The 14,801-nt window shown below is 36.7% G+C and overlaps 1 protein-coding gene across 2 annotated transcripts; it reads left to right on the top strand.

Moving 5' to 3' along the window:
- Window positions 1-4,573: 4,573 nt before the first annotated feature.
- On the top strand, window positions 4,574-14,041 carry LOC110103995. 2 transcript variants are annotated; one of them, XM_020832916.2, is made up of 8 exons: window positions 4,574-5,118; window positions 6,971-7,062; window positions 7,211-7,911; window positions 8,896-8,966; window positions 12,760-12,849; window positions 12,919-13,080; window positions 13,195-13,246; window positions 13,982-14,041. In XM_020832916.2, the coding sequence occupies exons 1-8, from the start codon at window positions 4,747-4,749 to the stop codon at window positions 13,990-13,992; spliced, it is 1,551 nt and encodes a 516-aa protein (XP_020688575.1). In that variant the 5' UTR covers window positions 4,574-4,746; the 3' UTR covers window positions 13,993-14,041. The 2 variants fall into 2 exon arrangements, with proteins under 2 accessions (XP_020688575.1, XP_020688576.1); XM_020832917.2 differs by lacking the exon at window positions 13,195-13,246.
- The last annotated feature ends 760 nt before the right edge of the window (window positions 14,042-14,801 follow it).

The raw sequence follows: 14,801 nt of genomic DNA, 5'->3' as shown, positions 1-14,801 counted from the left end.
AATTCGATGATCTTGGGCTCGTTGGATTCGTCTCGTCGAGCCGTTCGATTCGAGTATAAGCTCGTTAAAATCAGAGACCGTTTGGTAACTCAAATTGCTTTTTGAACCTTTCAACAGCGCTTTTAACCCTTGATTCGGACTCATTTGGGCTTGGATTGGGTTGATCTTGGTGTCGTTGGGTTCGTATTTCCGAGACGCTCAGTTTGACTGTAAGCTCGCTGAAATCAGAGTTCATATGCTCCCGAAATTAATTTTTGAAGTTTCCAACTAGCTTTTGTCTCGAGATTCGTGCCCGATCAAGATGATTTTGTGATGCCGTATCAACTCTATTTCATTATTATTATTTTTTAATATTAATAATGATTTAAGTCAGCTCACGAGCCGAGTCTCATCAAGCTTGAATTCGAGCTCGTTTAATAAATAGGCTCGAGTTTGAACTCGAGCTTGTGGCTCGATAAGCTCGGCTCGCGAGCTAGCCAGGCTTACTTACACTCCTAACCCCGGCTAGCAGAAAAAAAGAAGAAGTTATATCGGTATATACATAACCATGCAGTGTACATGCTATTACAAATAATCAACAGGTGTTATGTAATTCAACATGACAATTTCCATTTATATAGTCAACATGCATGATTTATAATAGGAGTATCTATTAAAGGTTACTTGTACTAGGTCATATATTAGTGTCATAAATAACCCGTATACTATTACATGTGTTTGTAATGAAAGCTAGGCTATAAATAGCTGGCTCGGTACCCTGTTAAGTAATAATCATATTTCCTTTTGTTAAGCCATGTCTCTGTCTTTATGGTATCAGAGCTCGGCTCAAGAAGTTCTTTCTTGATTCGCACAGCTCGTTCTCCATCGATCGTTATCCTGCCATTTTTTCGCGTTCTTCGCTAGATCTAAAGAAGATCGGCGTTAACATGGAGGATTCAGGCACATCGCTATCATCAACCCCAAATGATACCATCGCCAAGGAGTACAATATACCGGCTGCTCTCAAATTTGTGATCTCGAACATCAAGATCATAGTATCGACTCAGTTAACCTCTGAGAACTACGCAGTTTGGCGCTCACAAATCCTCAAACTCCTCACGGCCAACGGTTTTTCAGAGTTCTTGGAGCAGTCGACATCTCCACCGACCAGGTTCGTTGATCTACCTGATGGGCGTCAAGAGATCAACCCGAAATATAGAGAATGGGTTCTTGTGGATCAGAATCTAGCAGCAGCGATCTGTTCAACGATCTCACCAACCATTTTACCGTATGTCATTAATCTCGATTCAACTTCTATGATCTAGGCGACTATCGAACGACGTCTACAGTCGTCGAATAGATCAAGAGTAATACAGCTACGCAATGAGCTACACAACATCAGAATGAACAATCAATCTATGGTTCAATACCTTACTCAAATCAAGACTATAGCAGATAATCTCTCAGCGGCAGGGATGAATCTTGATCAAGAAGATATCACCCTATACACGTTACCAATTTCTATATATACTTACTTAGTTAATAAATTTGGCCTTGGGTCACCAATTTCTTGCATTCGAAGTTCCTTTAAACTCTTTGGAACATTACTGTTCATAAGGTTTGACAGATCTGATAAAAAAGCCAGCTCCGAATCCTATGTATGGTTATATAAATGTATATTTGAGTTCATATATCATGTATGTGGTTATAAAGTTTATATATTTATATTCTATAATTTATATAAAATTTTTAAATAGATATAATGTTTATGAACAACTTGTGTTCGATTTAATGAGGCCAACATAAAACGAAGGTTTCGTTTGGTACAACTTTCTTACTATTTTCTAAAGCAATTTTTTAGTATAAAATTTTTTAAACTAGAAAGTTGTTTTAGAAAATAGTAAGAGAATTGGTCCAAATGAAGCTTTAAGTATTGTCTTGTTTGTTTTATGGGCTTATTTGAATTACATATGAGCTAGCTCAAATTCAGTTCATTTATGCATCCAAAAAGAGGAAAGATTAATGTTAAGAAAGGTAGGAAAAAAAGTACCTAAACTAATTATCTTTCAAATAAGTAATCAACATTAGTGTTTTTCCTGTCATCTACAAATTTATGCTTCAAATTAGGATATGTATTCTGAAGATTATCCAACTTCATTCTAATCTACAGCTTGTCATCAACATTTAGATAATGCATAATTTTTTTAGGGGGATTCACATACATACCACTCTAAATCATTTTATTCACATATATAACACTTCAAATTTTAATATTATATGCATATCACTCTACATTATTTCAAAAATATGTCACTCATATTTCATTCCTACAACTCATATATCTCATTTCTATTACCCAAATTTGATATGAAAGTGAGCTATGGGTGATATATAATATCAATCATAGCCAATCCATTCTCAATATTTCATCAAATTCAGCTAGTAGAAAAATAATAAAAGTTGCAGGCATAATAGCCATATGGTGGATTATAATGTCACAATCATGAATACACTGAGTGACTATTATAGAAGCTCCATATGGCATATTAATTGATAGGTGAGGTTGCAATTGAGATATTGGTGCATTTGATGTGAACTTGCTTGATATGAACGAATGTGATGCCCCAATTTTTTTTTTTTTAAAAAAAACCTTTGTCAGCTGCTTATGAATAGAAATAATACATGTTACCACATCAGAAGCTTCACGGGCCTCTTGCTGGGTCATGATGAAGACACAAGGAGGGATCGCCTGTTTGGGCTACTCCTGTATTGGAAGTCGAGGCATTTGATACTGCATTGCTTGTGGCTGTTGCTAATATGGCATCAGAGGCTATTGGTATTGAGAAATAAGGCACTGCTAGTAGTACTAAGATGGCAGAACTTCCTGAGACTATTATTGGGGATGAGAAATAATGTTTTCCATTGCCTTTGCCATGATGCTTGTTGGAATGTCCTCCATGTGATTTTTGCCATCCATTTTGATGTGAATTATTGTAGTTTTCTCAAGTAGATGAAGGATTGGATTGATCTTGAGCTTGTGCATGAGATCTTTAGCTTTATGTTTGGTGTTGTAGCAATTAAAGCACTTCCCGATGAACAAGTTGCAAGTCCCTGAATGATATTTGCCGCAGTGTACGCAACAAGGATTACTCTTGGACTTCTGTCCCTGATGGCTCTTATGCTGCTTTTTCTATGTATCTCCAGATGGTTGACCATCGGCTGCCTTTCGCTTTCCAGAAGTTTTTCTTTCACAAGCATTTATCTCTATCTACACGTGAATCACTTGATCAAGTAGCTCGTTGAATGTAGTGCACTTCACTACAGATAAAGATCTTATGATATCTTCTCTCATACCGAAAAGGAAGTGGTAGATTTTCTGATATTCGTGATGCCTAGTAGATGATACAAATATGATAATTCTAGCAAAATGTGTTTTGTACTCTCTAACCGATTTTGTCCCCTACTCGAGCTTCCTCAAATTGTTCATCAAATTTGATCGATATGTCATAGAAAAACATTGTTCTAAAAATGATCTTTCAAATTCTACCCAAAGAATCATTGCATCTGCTCCAAAGTTATTGCGTCGAATGCTCTCTCACATCACTTGAAATGCAGCCATGTCTACCTTTTTGATCGTTTGGACATTTAATACCGCCAAGCCTCTTTTTAATGTCATGAAGCCATTCATCATATTCAACTGATCCAACTATCCCATTGAATATTGGAGGGTGAGTCTTTAGGAACTGATCCATTACTTGATCTATCGCCCCTTTATTGGTTGGAATGACCTACAATATAGAAGTTGGTTTAAATAAATAAATCTACTAATATTATTTATTTTGCTCAATGTCTTCGACTTCGATTGAATTGTCTGAGCTGGGAAAGCATCATGTATTCCTATGGCTTCTTGGGGCACTAATGGGGTTGTTGGTTGAATTGGTTGTGGTACTTGCTGAGTGGCTTGATTAATTCCTTGCATTGCTTAAGTAAGCTGAGCGGTCACCTCTATCATCATCGTGATTAGCACTGTGATATTTGGATTTGGAGCAATAGCACCTCGAAGACCAGGAGAGCGAGGTCCTCTGAGAATAAGTGGAACTTCCTTAGTAGTTCTTGTGGTATCATATCCATGAGCATTAGCAACATTCTTTCTTCTTGACACCATTCTGAATTATTAAACATATCAAAATAAACTACTATAATAGACATATTTTTTAACATAAAGGATAACTTATGATATTATATCGCTATCTATCTAACGAGCCGAGCTCGATAAGGGCCAAAACTCGACTCGACTCGACTCGTTTACACCCCTACACTAGCCCATCTAAAAGTTCAAGGTATAACAAATACAAAATAGAAGGGCTCTAATACCACTTTGTCACACCCTGAGTCCGAAAAGTGGTACACCCCAATAACATAGGACAACGAATGAATCTAAAGACTTATTTTGTATTTATAAAGTGAAAAAAATACAACATGATATATATATATGCATCAGAGTAGATGTTAAAATTTAAATGAAAAAAAAGAAAATTATAATTTTTAAGGGCTGTGTTAATACTCCCCCTTATTTAATATGGTTAATGTCCGAGCTTCCAAGCGTCACCTTAACCCCGGGCATATCTGAAGCGCACGCATTTCGTATTAGGATCGCTGGAAGTAAGGAATTTCTCCAAATTTCTCCTAGGCCTATCTCTCGATCCCTTAGTTGAAGATGGCGGCCGAGCAGCGAAAGCAGACCGAGAAGCCGGAACTCCGTTGGCGATGGAGCCCTGCCCAACTAATGCTTTTGTCTACAACTCAACCCTTTGCGCTTGTAATCCCGGCCTCTTCCTTGCCACCGACGGCTGTAAGTCTCTCACAGCCGGCGGCGGGGGCGGTGGGGAATGGAAAACGAGCTCGGGCGTGGAGGAGCAGCCGACGTTCTTGTCTACCGTGCTCCCGCTGGAGTCGATCCGGCGGCTGACCCGGTCGCAGGAGGCGCTTCTTGGAGCGACCTTTGTGGCGCTTATCGTGTGGCTCGCCTTCTGCTTTGCCGTGCGGTTTGGGAGACTCGGCGACGGCGAGACATTCTGGTTCCGGATCCGTTGGTGGATTAGCCGTCTAGATGTCTACTTCTATACCAGGCATTGGCTGGTTCGATTTTTCCCTTATCCATTTGTTGATTCCTCTTGTTCTATCCAGTTGGATGTTATAAAAATTTTGCTGACGGTGTGGTGTTTTGATATTTTATCAGTTAGGTTGGATAACCCATCCTTTTAGAGTGATTCAAGGTTGAGATGCGTTTAATGGAAAACCTTATCTTAACCCTGGATGGTGAAGTATTGTCATAGTATAATGGTGTGAAAATTGTATATGGATAAATAGGTATTTAGGTTTTGTAAAGAAGAAGTTTCAAGCTTCAACCAAAAATTGAGGGGTTTTGGGGTTCAACCAACTTAGAGATTTCTAGATAATCAGAGAGCGAATAAGGAGATTTCTAGAGGGAGATTGGGCGCTCTATTGCAATCTAGTATTTGGATCCATAATTAGAGATATACATTTATTATTTGGATGAGAACTTATATACCTTTATTATGTGGTTATAGCTTTTCTTCTTGCTCCAAAACTCTCCTTGAATAGGATTGGTTTCCAAAAACTTTCAAGTGTATTTGAAGGGAGCCTTTGGGTGTTTGGTGTGTTAGGGTGTGCCACCTACTTACACCATAGGGTTGAGGGATTCTTTCTTCCCAACTTAAAATTAATTATAGCAAATATCATACAAGGCTTCCCACCTACTTACAGTATTGGTGGTGAGAGCCCTCGTCTTTGACTGCATCATTTTTTTGGCCTATTATTTGGATGCAATTTCCAGCAACCACACTCCATATAACTTCAAAGCTTGAGTGGGGAGTAGGTCTGTCTTGCACCTTTTCTTATTTTGGCTATCCATTAGTAGCTTTGCCATCTTGTGATGAAGCTTTCATCCTTTGCTTATGTCTCTTTCTTAATTTCTACATCTATTATTATCCACAGGTTACGGGTATACTATTTTTGTGATTCAGACCCTTACTCCTCAGAACATATTGGAGTCTACCTTATTCTCTAGGACTGCCCTTTATATTCTTACCTTTAATACATTCCCAAATTAAGTGTGTGATATATTAATTACTTACTTTCTAGTTTCTTTTATGTGTATTGTCAAACTGTCTAGTTTTTGTTTTTTACTTATGCTTACTTCTATATACCTATAACTTAGTTAATTATAAAGAAATGAATTATGAAGAATGGGCATTCCATGTCCTATAGTTTTAGGAGTTGCCCAGTTGACATTTCTTTGCTTGATTTCCTGTGCTAACTTCCAAAATCTTACTTCTTGATACGAGGAGATGAGACGATAATTTTAGCCCTTCGTGTAGAAGTAATCCTAAAACAGAGGAGTGTGGATGATGAGTAAGGCAGATCCCCTAGTTAAAATAGCTAGTCATGATTTGCTTAACCAACCTTCAAAATAGTGCCATTTGGTAGGGTTAGGCACTATCAGTTTGTCAATGCTGAATGTTATGTTACGTTAATATTGAAGGAAAAAGCCCAAAAAATGTTGGCTTTAATGGCTGTTCTAGGGTGATCACATCATAATGAAAAGCCGAATTTACTATCGCCTACTTATTCCTATTTTTGATGTATTTGTTCTTCTGCTTGTGCTTTCATCATTATAGAAAAAGATAATGTTTTGATTCATGATGACCTGAATGCAGTGAAAGAATGCCTAAGATTTCCTGTTTTGGATTTAAGATGTCTGTTTTGGCTTTAAGATTTATGGATAAAGTAACATGTTACGATCAAGCTAGTTTCTACATTTAGTTAACAGGATATTTTGTACTTTGCAAGACATTTTTGCTTTAAAATTTTCATTTTTCTGCTTGTTTATAATCTAGTTTTTTCATTTGATTAGATGGTAACCTTTGTACCCTGAAATACTCATGTTTGATTTTGTTTGGGGATTTAGGAAGATAACAAGGTCGTTGTAAAGAGGAAAACAGAACTGGGAGGGACGTTTTCTGTAGCAAGCTGGATATTATTTGCTGGCTTGTTCTCTGCGTAAGTAATGGACTTTTGCTCTCATTATGTTGACCATGTTGTCATGTGAGTTCTTGGAGCATGAAACTTTGATAGGAGAACCTGGCTTTAAATTCTTACCCCTAGTTAGCCATCTGAAGCTTCCAATTTTCAACTCAATTCATACCAGATTGCTGTATCAGATTATTGCAAAGCGCACATTTGAGGTACACAAAGTCAGACCAACCAACGCTCCAGACTTGCAGCAGTTTGACAATGATATTGAGTTTAATATAACCACGGTCTCTAGCTTGACTTGTTCTCATTTGCGAAGTCTTAAGAAAATAGTCACCACTAGTCCTGGTTCAATTTATTACAAAGTCTCCCTTCTGACACTTTATTCCAATTATACTTGCTATAATACAAGCCGAGGCCCCACAGTTTCAATTAAATGCAACCGCTGTCAGATTTCAAGAGAGGACTTATATATTTCATGGCAGTTTGTTGATCTCCCAAAGAGTCCTGCCAGTGCAGTTGGCTTTCAATTCAATCTAACGGCAAGAGATCATATTGATGATACACATGTCAGCTATGTCAGTGGCACTTTAGCACCGGGAAGCTATAGAGATGGTGAACTAGAAACATTAAGGGGACCAGATATGAATTTATTGAAGATCAATTTATTCCCTACAAAGTTCAATTATAAGCATCGTTTGAAACTCATTCAACCTCTGCTGCATGACTACTTACCAGGCTCATCATTTTCCGATATTGGGAGACTGCAAGCTTCTCTTCAGAACTCCAGGGATGGACTATTGAATATTACCCTGCTTGTTAGATATCTTTCTGATTACATTGTGGAGGTTGACAAAGAACTTTCATTTGGAATTGGTACGAATCATTGCTTACTCCCATTAGCTTTTAGTTTTTGTTGGATTCTAATTCTCACATGAATAACACGGATCTAACCTAAAAATTAATTTTCTTTTCACCATCAGCAACTAATATGAACATTCTTTTTGTCTACAGTACATCGATGCTAACATGCATCATGAAAGGTGCAATTCTGTTCCTTTGGTCATTAACTCTAAACCCTAGCCACCTGTACCTATACTTTCCCTTTCTAGTTCTATGTCACCCGTCCACTAAATCCATCTCCTCATGTTTGGCACTATTCCCGAGAAATCCCTGAACAAAATTTTCTTTCGCATGGAAATCCTTCTATTTGTTAGAATACTAGCCAGGAGATTTGCCTAGCATGATTCCTTAGATTGTCATGCATGCACACTGAGGCACTTTCTTCCATGGGAAAACCACAATTATAGAGAAACTTTCCAACAGGGTTGATTCTCAGAGAGAAATCAAACAATTTCAACAGAAGAAATAAGCAGAAAATTCAAGAGAGGGATCATCATCAAATTAGCATCAGATAATTTTATTTCTACATCAATTTCCCTTTTGACTCTGAACACTTATAATTCTGCATCATATTTCTTTGAAATGCTAAATACTAGCATGATATCATTTCCAACTCCTTCACTTTGGTTATCAAAGATTGTAATTTGCAGTTTTATTAAGGTATGAAAAATGAATACAAAAGCATGTTAGATTGCCCAACAAGTAAACATCCTTTGCTATTTAGTTTTAGCGGCTTCTCTACTTGGATGGTTCTTATTACCTTTCATGCTTTATTAGTACCGATTCACTGTTGTAAATTAACTGAAGCCTATTCTTGATATCAGGACGTTTAGAACGGAGTTGTCTATAATCCTTGAATGATAGACATTGCGTGTTCACTTTTAATGTTGCATGAACTACTTAGATATCCTTTGAAGCTGCAAAGTTTGATGAATTACATTTTCTTATCGCATGCAGTGAGCTTCCTGGCTGAGGTTGGTGGTCTTTCTGTCACAAGCCTAGCAGTTTTTCTTTACTTGCTATCACAAGTAAGTTTTTTTAGGGAATTCACTTCAAGCTCGTCAGATAATATGTAAACTTCTTTAATATATGTTTCAGATGATTATGTGATGTGAAACCAGGAATTGGATTTAGAAAATTAATAAAATCTTGTTCAAATAATGAAATTGCAATCATAATGTTGTTCACAATTGAAGCATTCTCAAAGATCTTAGAGTTCAACTACGCGTAGGCAAGAGTTTACACCTAAATTAGCAAGTTCTATAAAATAACGACGGTAATAAATAGTAACACAAATGAAAAGCCAACTAGAATCCGGCGGTTAACAAAGCGATTGTCTCACCTTGAGGCTACGCTCATTCACCTACTTCTAGGTTCTTTGGAAGAAGAATAACCACACAAGTGATGAAACCACTCCGAGGGCGACGGTGCCGTAGATCCGTAGGGAAGGAGAGGAAGGCGCTGGATGTGGAGGTGGTACGGGAGGACGACCTTTAATGATCCACGTGTAGACAAAAAAGTGGTCGTCGATGGAATCCACTAGTGTTGGTAGAATCCGATCTAGATATTCTTCGACGGTGTCGTCGAAGTCAAAGCCTACGTCGAAGAATGGTGATCTGAGGATATTAACTCTTCCTTGGTTGTCGTACTCAAACCCGAAGTTCCACTCGGGTTCCTCCATGCATTCTTGAAGGTGGGAATGGCTGTCGCCGCAAGAGGCTCTCCAATGGGAGGGAGAGAGGGGCGGCGGGTTTGAGAGGAGATGGGGAGGCCGGCGGTAGGGAGAGGGGAAAGTTGTGGTTAGATGTAGAAAACTGAAACTAATTTCAGTTTAAGGGATTTGGGAGGGAAGAAACTTTGAGATTTGAATTTCAATTTGAGGACAATTAAGGCCTTAATGGAAAATTAATGGGAGAGAGAGAAAGGGGGAGCCGGCAGGAAGAGAAGGGGGAGAGAGGGCTTAAAACTGAAATTATTTCAGTTTTTATGCAAAGGGGAGGGAAAATTATTTGATCCTAATTTGAATTTCAAATAGGATTAGGGAGTTAATTGGGTAATTAATGGGAATTCCACATAGGGGGGCCGGCGGCATAGCTAGAGAGAGAGGGAATTGGGGAGAGAGGAAAGGGGTTTCCAATTTGGTTTGATGACGTGGCAAGGGTTTTGAAAACTCCAAATTAATTTAATTTGAAATTTATTTGATCATGAAAACTTTCCTAATTTGGATTTCCAAATTAGGAAACAATTCAAAATTTGAATTTCAAATCTCAAATTTGCAATAGGGGAAGAAAGGAAATTGACCGTATGGGAAGGATCGTCGGCGAGTTGGGCGGCCGGAGGTTGTGATCTTGGCTGGCATCGGGAAACCCTAGGGAGGGGGCCGGCGGCAAGAGCTTTGGGGGAGGGGAAGTTTTGTGGAGCTTTCTTGTGAGAAGGAAAGGGTAATTAAAAGAAAAGGAAAAATTAGAGAACTCACTAAGAGATCTCAATTGAAGAACTCACCAAGAGATCTTCATGCACTCACAACGAGAACAAAGTAAGAAAATTTTCATTCATCCAATAATCCATAAAATACAATGACAAAGCCTTTATATAGGCTATCCGGAAATAAAGAAAAACATAAAGACGACATTGCCCTTGGGCTACAACAAGCACTAATTCCCTCATAGGGGTACAAAAGAAAAAACATGAAATATAAATGACATGAATAAAATAAAACATCAAAAATAAAGACTCTGAATCATGGCCGTCGATCGGCGTCTCCGGCGATGGTACACGTGTCGAAATCTGATGTCCCCATCATTATGCATATTTGTTTAATGTTCTGCTTCAGTTATCCTTATGTCAGTTAATATATTATCCTCAATTATTTCTCCTGTAAAACTTTTGTATTTCAGCATAAATTGTGGATAATGAATAGAAATTGCGAGTGAGCATTTGCCAAGAAATTTTCATGGAGTTAAATCTGATAGTTTAAATGAGTTGTACGAGTGTCAGTATCATATTTATTTATGAAGAGATGACTGACAAATTTGTTACATACACTGTTATTTAAGGTACTTATGGGCCAAAAAGGGTAAATCCAACATTATTTTGATGGATAATAAACTCTGTAGCGTTGTGACTACTGTTTTTATCTAGGTATGACTCTGGTTCTTTACTTAATGTAATATGTTGTTGATTTTTTAGAAATGGTGAAGGCAATGGACTACATGACATTAAGATCCAATGACTTCACGAAGCTAGGGTGTTTTACTTAGAGTCCTAGGTGTCATATATAAGCATGCTAGAATTGGCCAGGCTTTGGGGATACTTTCACAGTTCATTTGTTTTTTGTCGTTCTGCATCTCATCAAAGGTAGTCTGCTTAATAAAATGTGAGTCGCAGGAAGATATTAGATTAATAAACCCAATGTTGCTACCAGTCAAATTCACTGTGGACTTGATTAACCTGTTTGGAACTTTGGGTTGTGATCTGCTAACTGACAGTTAAGTTCAACTTGAACGTGACCCTATCAAATTGGTTTGATTTCTTTGGATCGATAGCTTTCTGGCTGGTGACCAAGTTCACCTTGAATCTGTTCTGGAAAACCCCAAAATGTTTGAAAATTGGGAAATTTCTTTTTCTGCAGATCCTGTCCTTTGAGACCTTTGCATGGTCTAAAAGCGTGATAGAACCATCTCAGAACTCGGATCCTATTTAGTTAATGCTTTTGAGCCTAATGCTGCAAAAAGAGATCTATCGATCCTGTGGTTTCTAGTGTCAACTCCCTTAAACTAAAGCATTGATCTAAGAATGTAAGTGTACTTTCTTCGCAAGCTTAAGGACCAATAAAAATACCAAACCAAGATGGATTTTCCAAATACAAATTTGTAAATGGAATGCATATGCCTTAGAACATAGGCATGTATACAAAGGCCTTTCTCTCACATTTTTTGGATACAAATAGCCTTCCTAAGCAACACTCTTGTGCTGGTCTTAAGATACTTATCAAGTTCAAGCAAATTAGAAACTGTTATTTGTAATACACTATTACACTCCCTCAAAGCCTTCTAAAATTTACTTGTCTTCATTGTGATCTTTTGTTGATTCTCTTTGTGAAGTGCTCTTGAGCTCATAAGCTCAACTGTGGCATTCCTTATTTGGGTTTTCAGTTTGCATGATTTGATTCTGTTCCTCTTCACTTCATCTAGTCTATGAACGTTTAATTTGGCAAAAAAAAATTCCCTATGCTTGGATGCTTGCAAATCTTTATATGCTAGTAATATTTCATTGTAAAACCTTGGAAGGTTTTGATCCTTGTATTCCAGCTAGCTTGATCTTTTATGTGGAATTGGAAAACTTTGTGAGGGTTGATTTTTAACGCATTAAATTTAAGGATTTTCTTATGCAGGATGGTGTATAAAGGTTAAGTACTTCACTCTTTAAAAAACCATTAGGTGAATGTTCTAACTTCTAAGGGACTTCAAAAATGGATGTATGCTTGGTTAGAAGCCGAACCTTTTTAAATTATGTGTTTGTAGTATAGCTTAAATCTTATTCCTTATATTTTCCACTCAAACTCAGCTAAACTAATCTTATTTCAAGAAAAATCACTATACATTTAAAGAATTTTAGAAGCCATTTTTTAAAAACATTCTATTCAACCCTCCGTCTCTTAAATGTGCTTATGGGTTAAAAGTGATAGATTGGCAAAATCCTATTTGAAGGACTAATGTTTATTTTTCTGCATCTTGTCTTTTTTTATTGCATTTGGAATATGAACGGCCATAAATTTACCATGCAATTTTACGTTTTCTTGCCAACTCATCTGATCTGCAGTGTGAGGCCAGATTCAAGAATCTTCGTTTTGAAGATACAACAATGAGGCACATTAGAAGACACAAACGTGCTCAACGGCATTGGGATAAGGTCTTTTTTTAAGGTTGCACTTCTATTACCTTCAATACGAATTAGTTCATACTGGTTGTTCTTATCCAGGTAAGGAAATATGTCAATTACACTTGGGGGCAGAGTAGCATCAATATCAAAAGTAGAAGCAAATCTAGTCAAATTATTCATGGAAGTAGATCACTCCACAAAATGAATCAAGCTTCCCGAATTTTATACCATCAAAATGTGTCTGGCATGCCATCTGAGAAGGTATCAATTAGCACCATATCAAGGGATATACTAGAAACCCCTTTACATGATATGCTTCTATCTTTACTGAACGTAATTCATCATTATAAACTGATAATAGCTATGCTGCTATAGAATTTTGTCGTAGATGCTGCTGAGACTGTGGATTTGAGTTTGGATTTCGAAGGTATTGCTTCAAGCTTTAAAGCACGGTTTCAGTTTTCTGATGTTGGAAATGTAAGCCTTAGTCTTTTTCTTGGTCTTGAAGCGTTTGATAGGCCTCTTGTCTCATCTATAATGTTTCCATGATGTTTTATCATAGCCTTTTATGACTTAGTAACCTACTATTTTGATTATGTTGCTGTTTATATATTGGGCAAGATTGTACTTTTTAATTCTGATCCCATGCCAAACACTTGGAGACTGTTTAGCTACAAGTAGGATTTAGTAAATCTTGGGGTTCTTAAATCCTGAAATTTTTTTGGCATGATAGATGTTAATTTAGTTAAGTCTTACTAAACTAATTGACATATTTTCAAGATTTAAGATTTAAATGAAGGAGCAAAAGAGATTAGTGAGGAAAAGTCTAGATCTCTTTGATTGTATTTCCAAGTTCAGGATATAGCCTAAAATCGGAGGAAAGCAAGATTTAAGAAAGTAGTAGGATTTCTGTGGCTCAAAAAACTATTTCGGAAGGTTTAGCCTAAATTCTAGCTAAATCTTGGCAAAATTGTGAAACCAAAGAACCCTTTAGTCTAATAATACTGTGTTACTTGTTGTTTTAGCTTCTTTCATGCGATTTGTATTTCTATTGTTATACGTTGAATTCTCAATCCATTCAAAATGCAAGACAATATTTAAAAAACTTTTATTGAATCCCATGATTTCTTATACGCAAATATGTTTATGTTTCTTTGTACAGCAAGCAAATAACATCAAGATTGAAAGGAAAAGAGTAGCCTGAAGGTTTTCCATATACTCATCTGAAATGGATATCTTGTTCAGAAGATACGAGGAATGTGCTTTCACAGTATCCTAGTAAGACAATTTCAGTATATAACTCCTGACATATACTTTGCTGGTGTATATTACGAACATAAGCCCAAATCAATTAGTTTACCATTTGATAACTGTACTATTATCCCAAATCCATAGGAAAGCATTTGGTTGTGCAACTGAAATCAAATGTTTAACCATTTCATGATCATACAGTTATCCCAAAACCATATGATGAGCTTAAACTTGATGACTAAAATCAAATCTATAATCATATGATTAAGGCTTCGTTTGGGATGGCTTTCTTATTGCTTCTTAAAACAACTTTAAAGTACAAAAATTAAAATTTTTGTACCAAAATATTGCTTTAAGAAGCAATAAAAAAGCCATTCCAAACGAGGCCTAAGAAACATTCTATATATTTTTAATGCTTTTTTCTAGGCTATTTGAGTCAATTTTATGTCACTTCGACTATAGATGTGATGAGACTATAGGCTAACTTGCTGGATCTTTCAATTAAGATGTAAATTAAATAAAGAGTTGGGTCTAAGTTTTAAATTTTGAAGTAAAAGTAAATTTCACCATTGGTAGTGTACCTTTGATCTTTTTTATTCACTCTTGATAATGTTAGCATCAAATATATTTAATTTACTTTACATTTTTTTCTAATTCAATATGATACATTTCATTGGAAAGTCTTTGTACTTTGATATTTATACTTTAATTTGTTATGTATTGTTTTTTAA

Source organism: Dendrobium catenatum, unplaced genomic scaffold (assembly GCF_001605985.2).
Source record: "Dendrobium catenatum unplaced genomic scaffold, ASM160598v2 fragScaff_scaffold_142, whole genome shotgun sequence".
Classification (NCBI taxonomy): domain Eukaryota; kingdom Viridiplantae; phylum Streptophyta; class Magnoliopsida; order Asparagales; family Orchidaceae; genus Dendrobium; species Dendrobium catenatum.
Note: the sequence above shows the minus strand (reverse complement) of the source record. Positions and strands in the feature narration are given on the sequence as shown.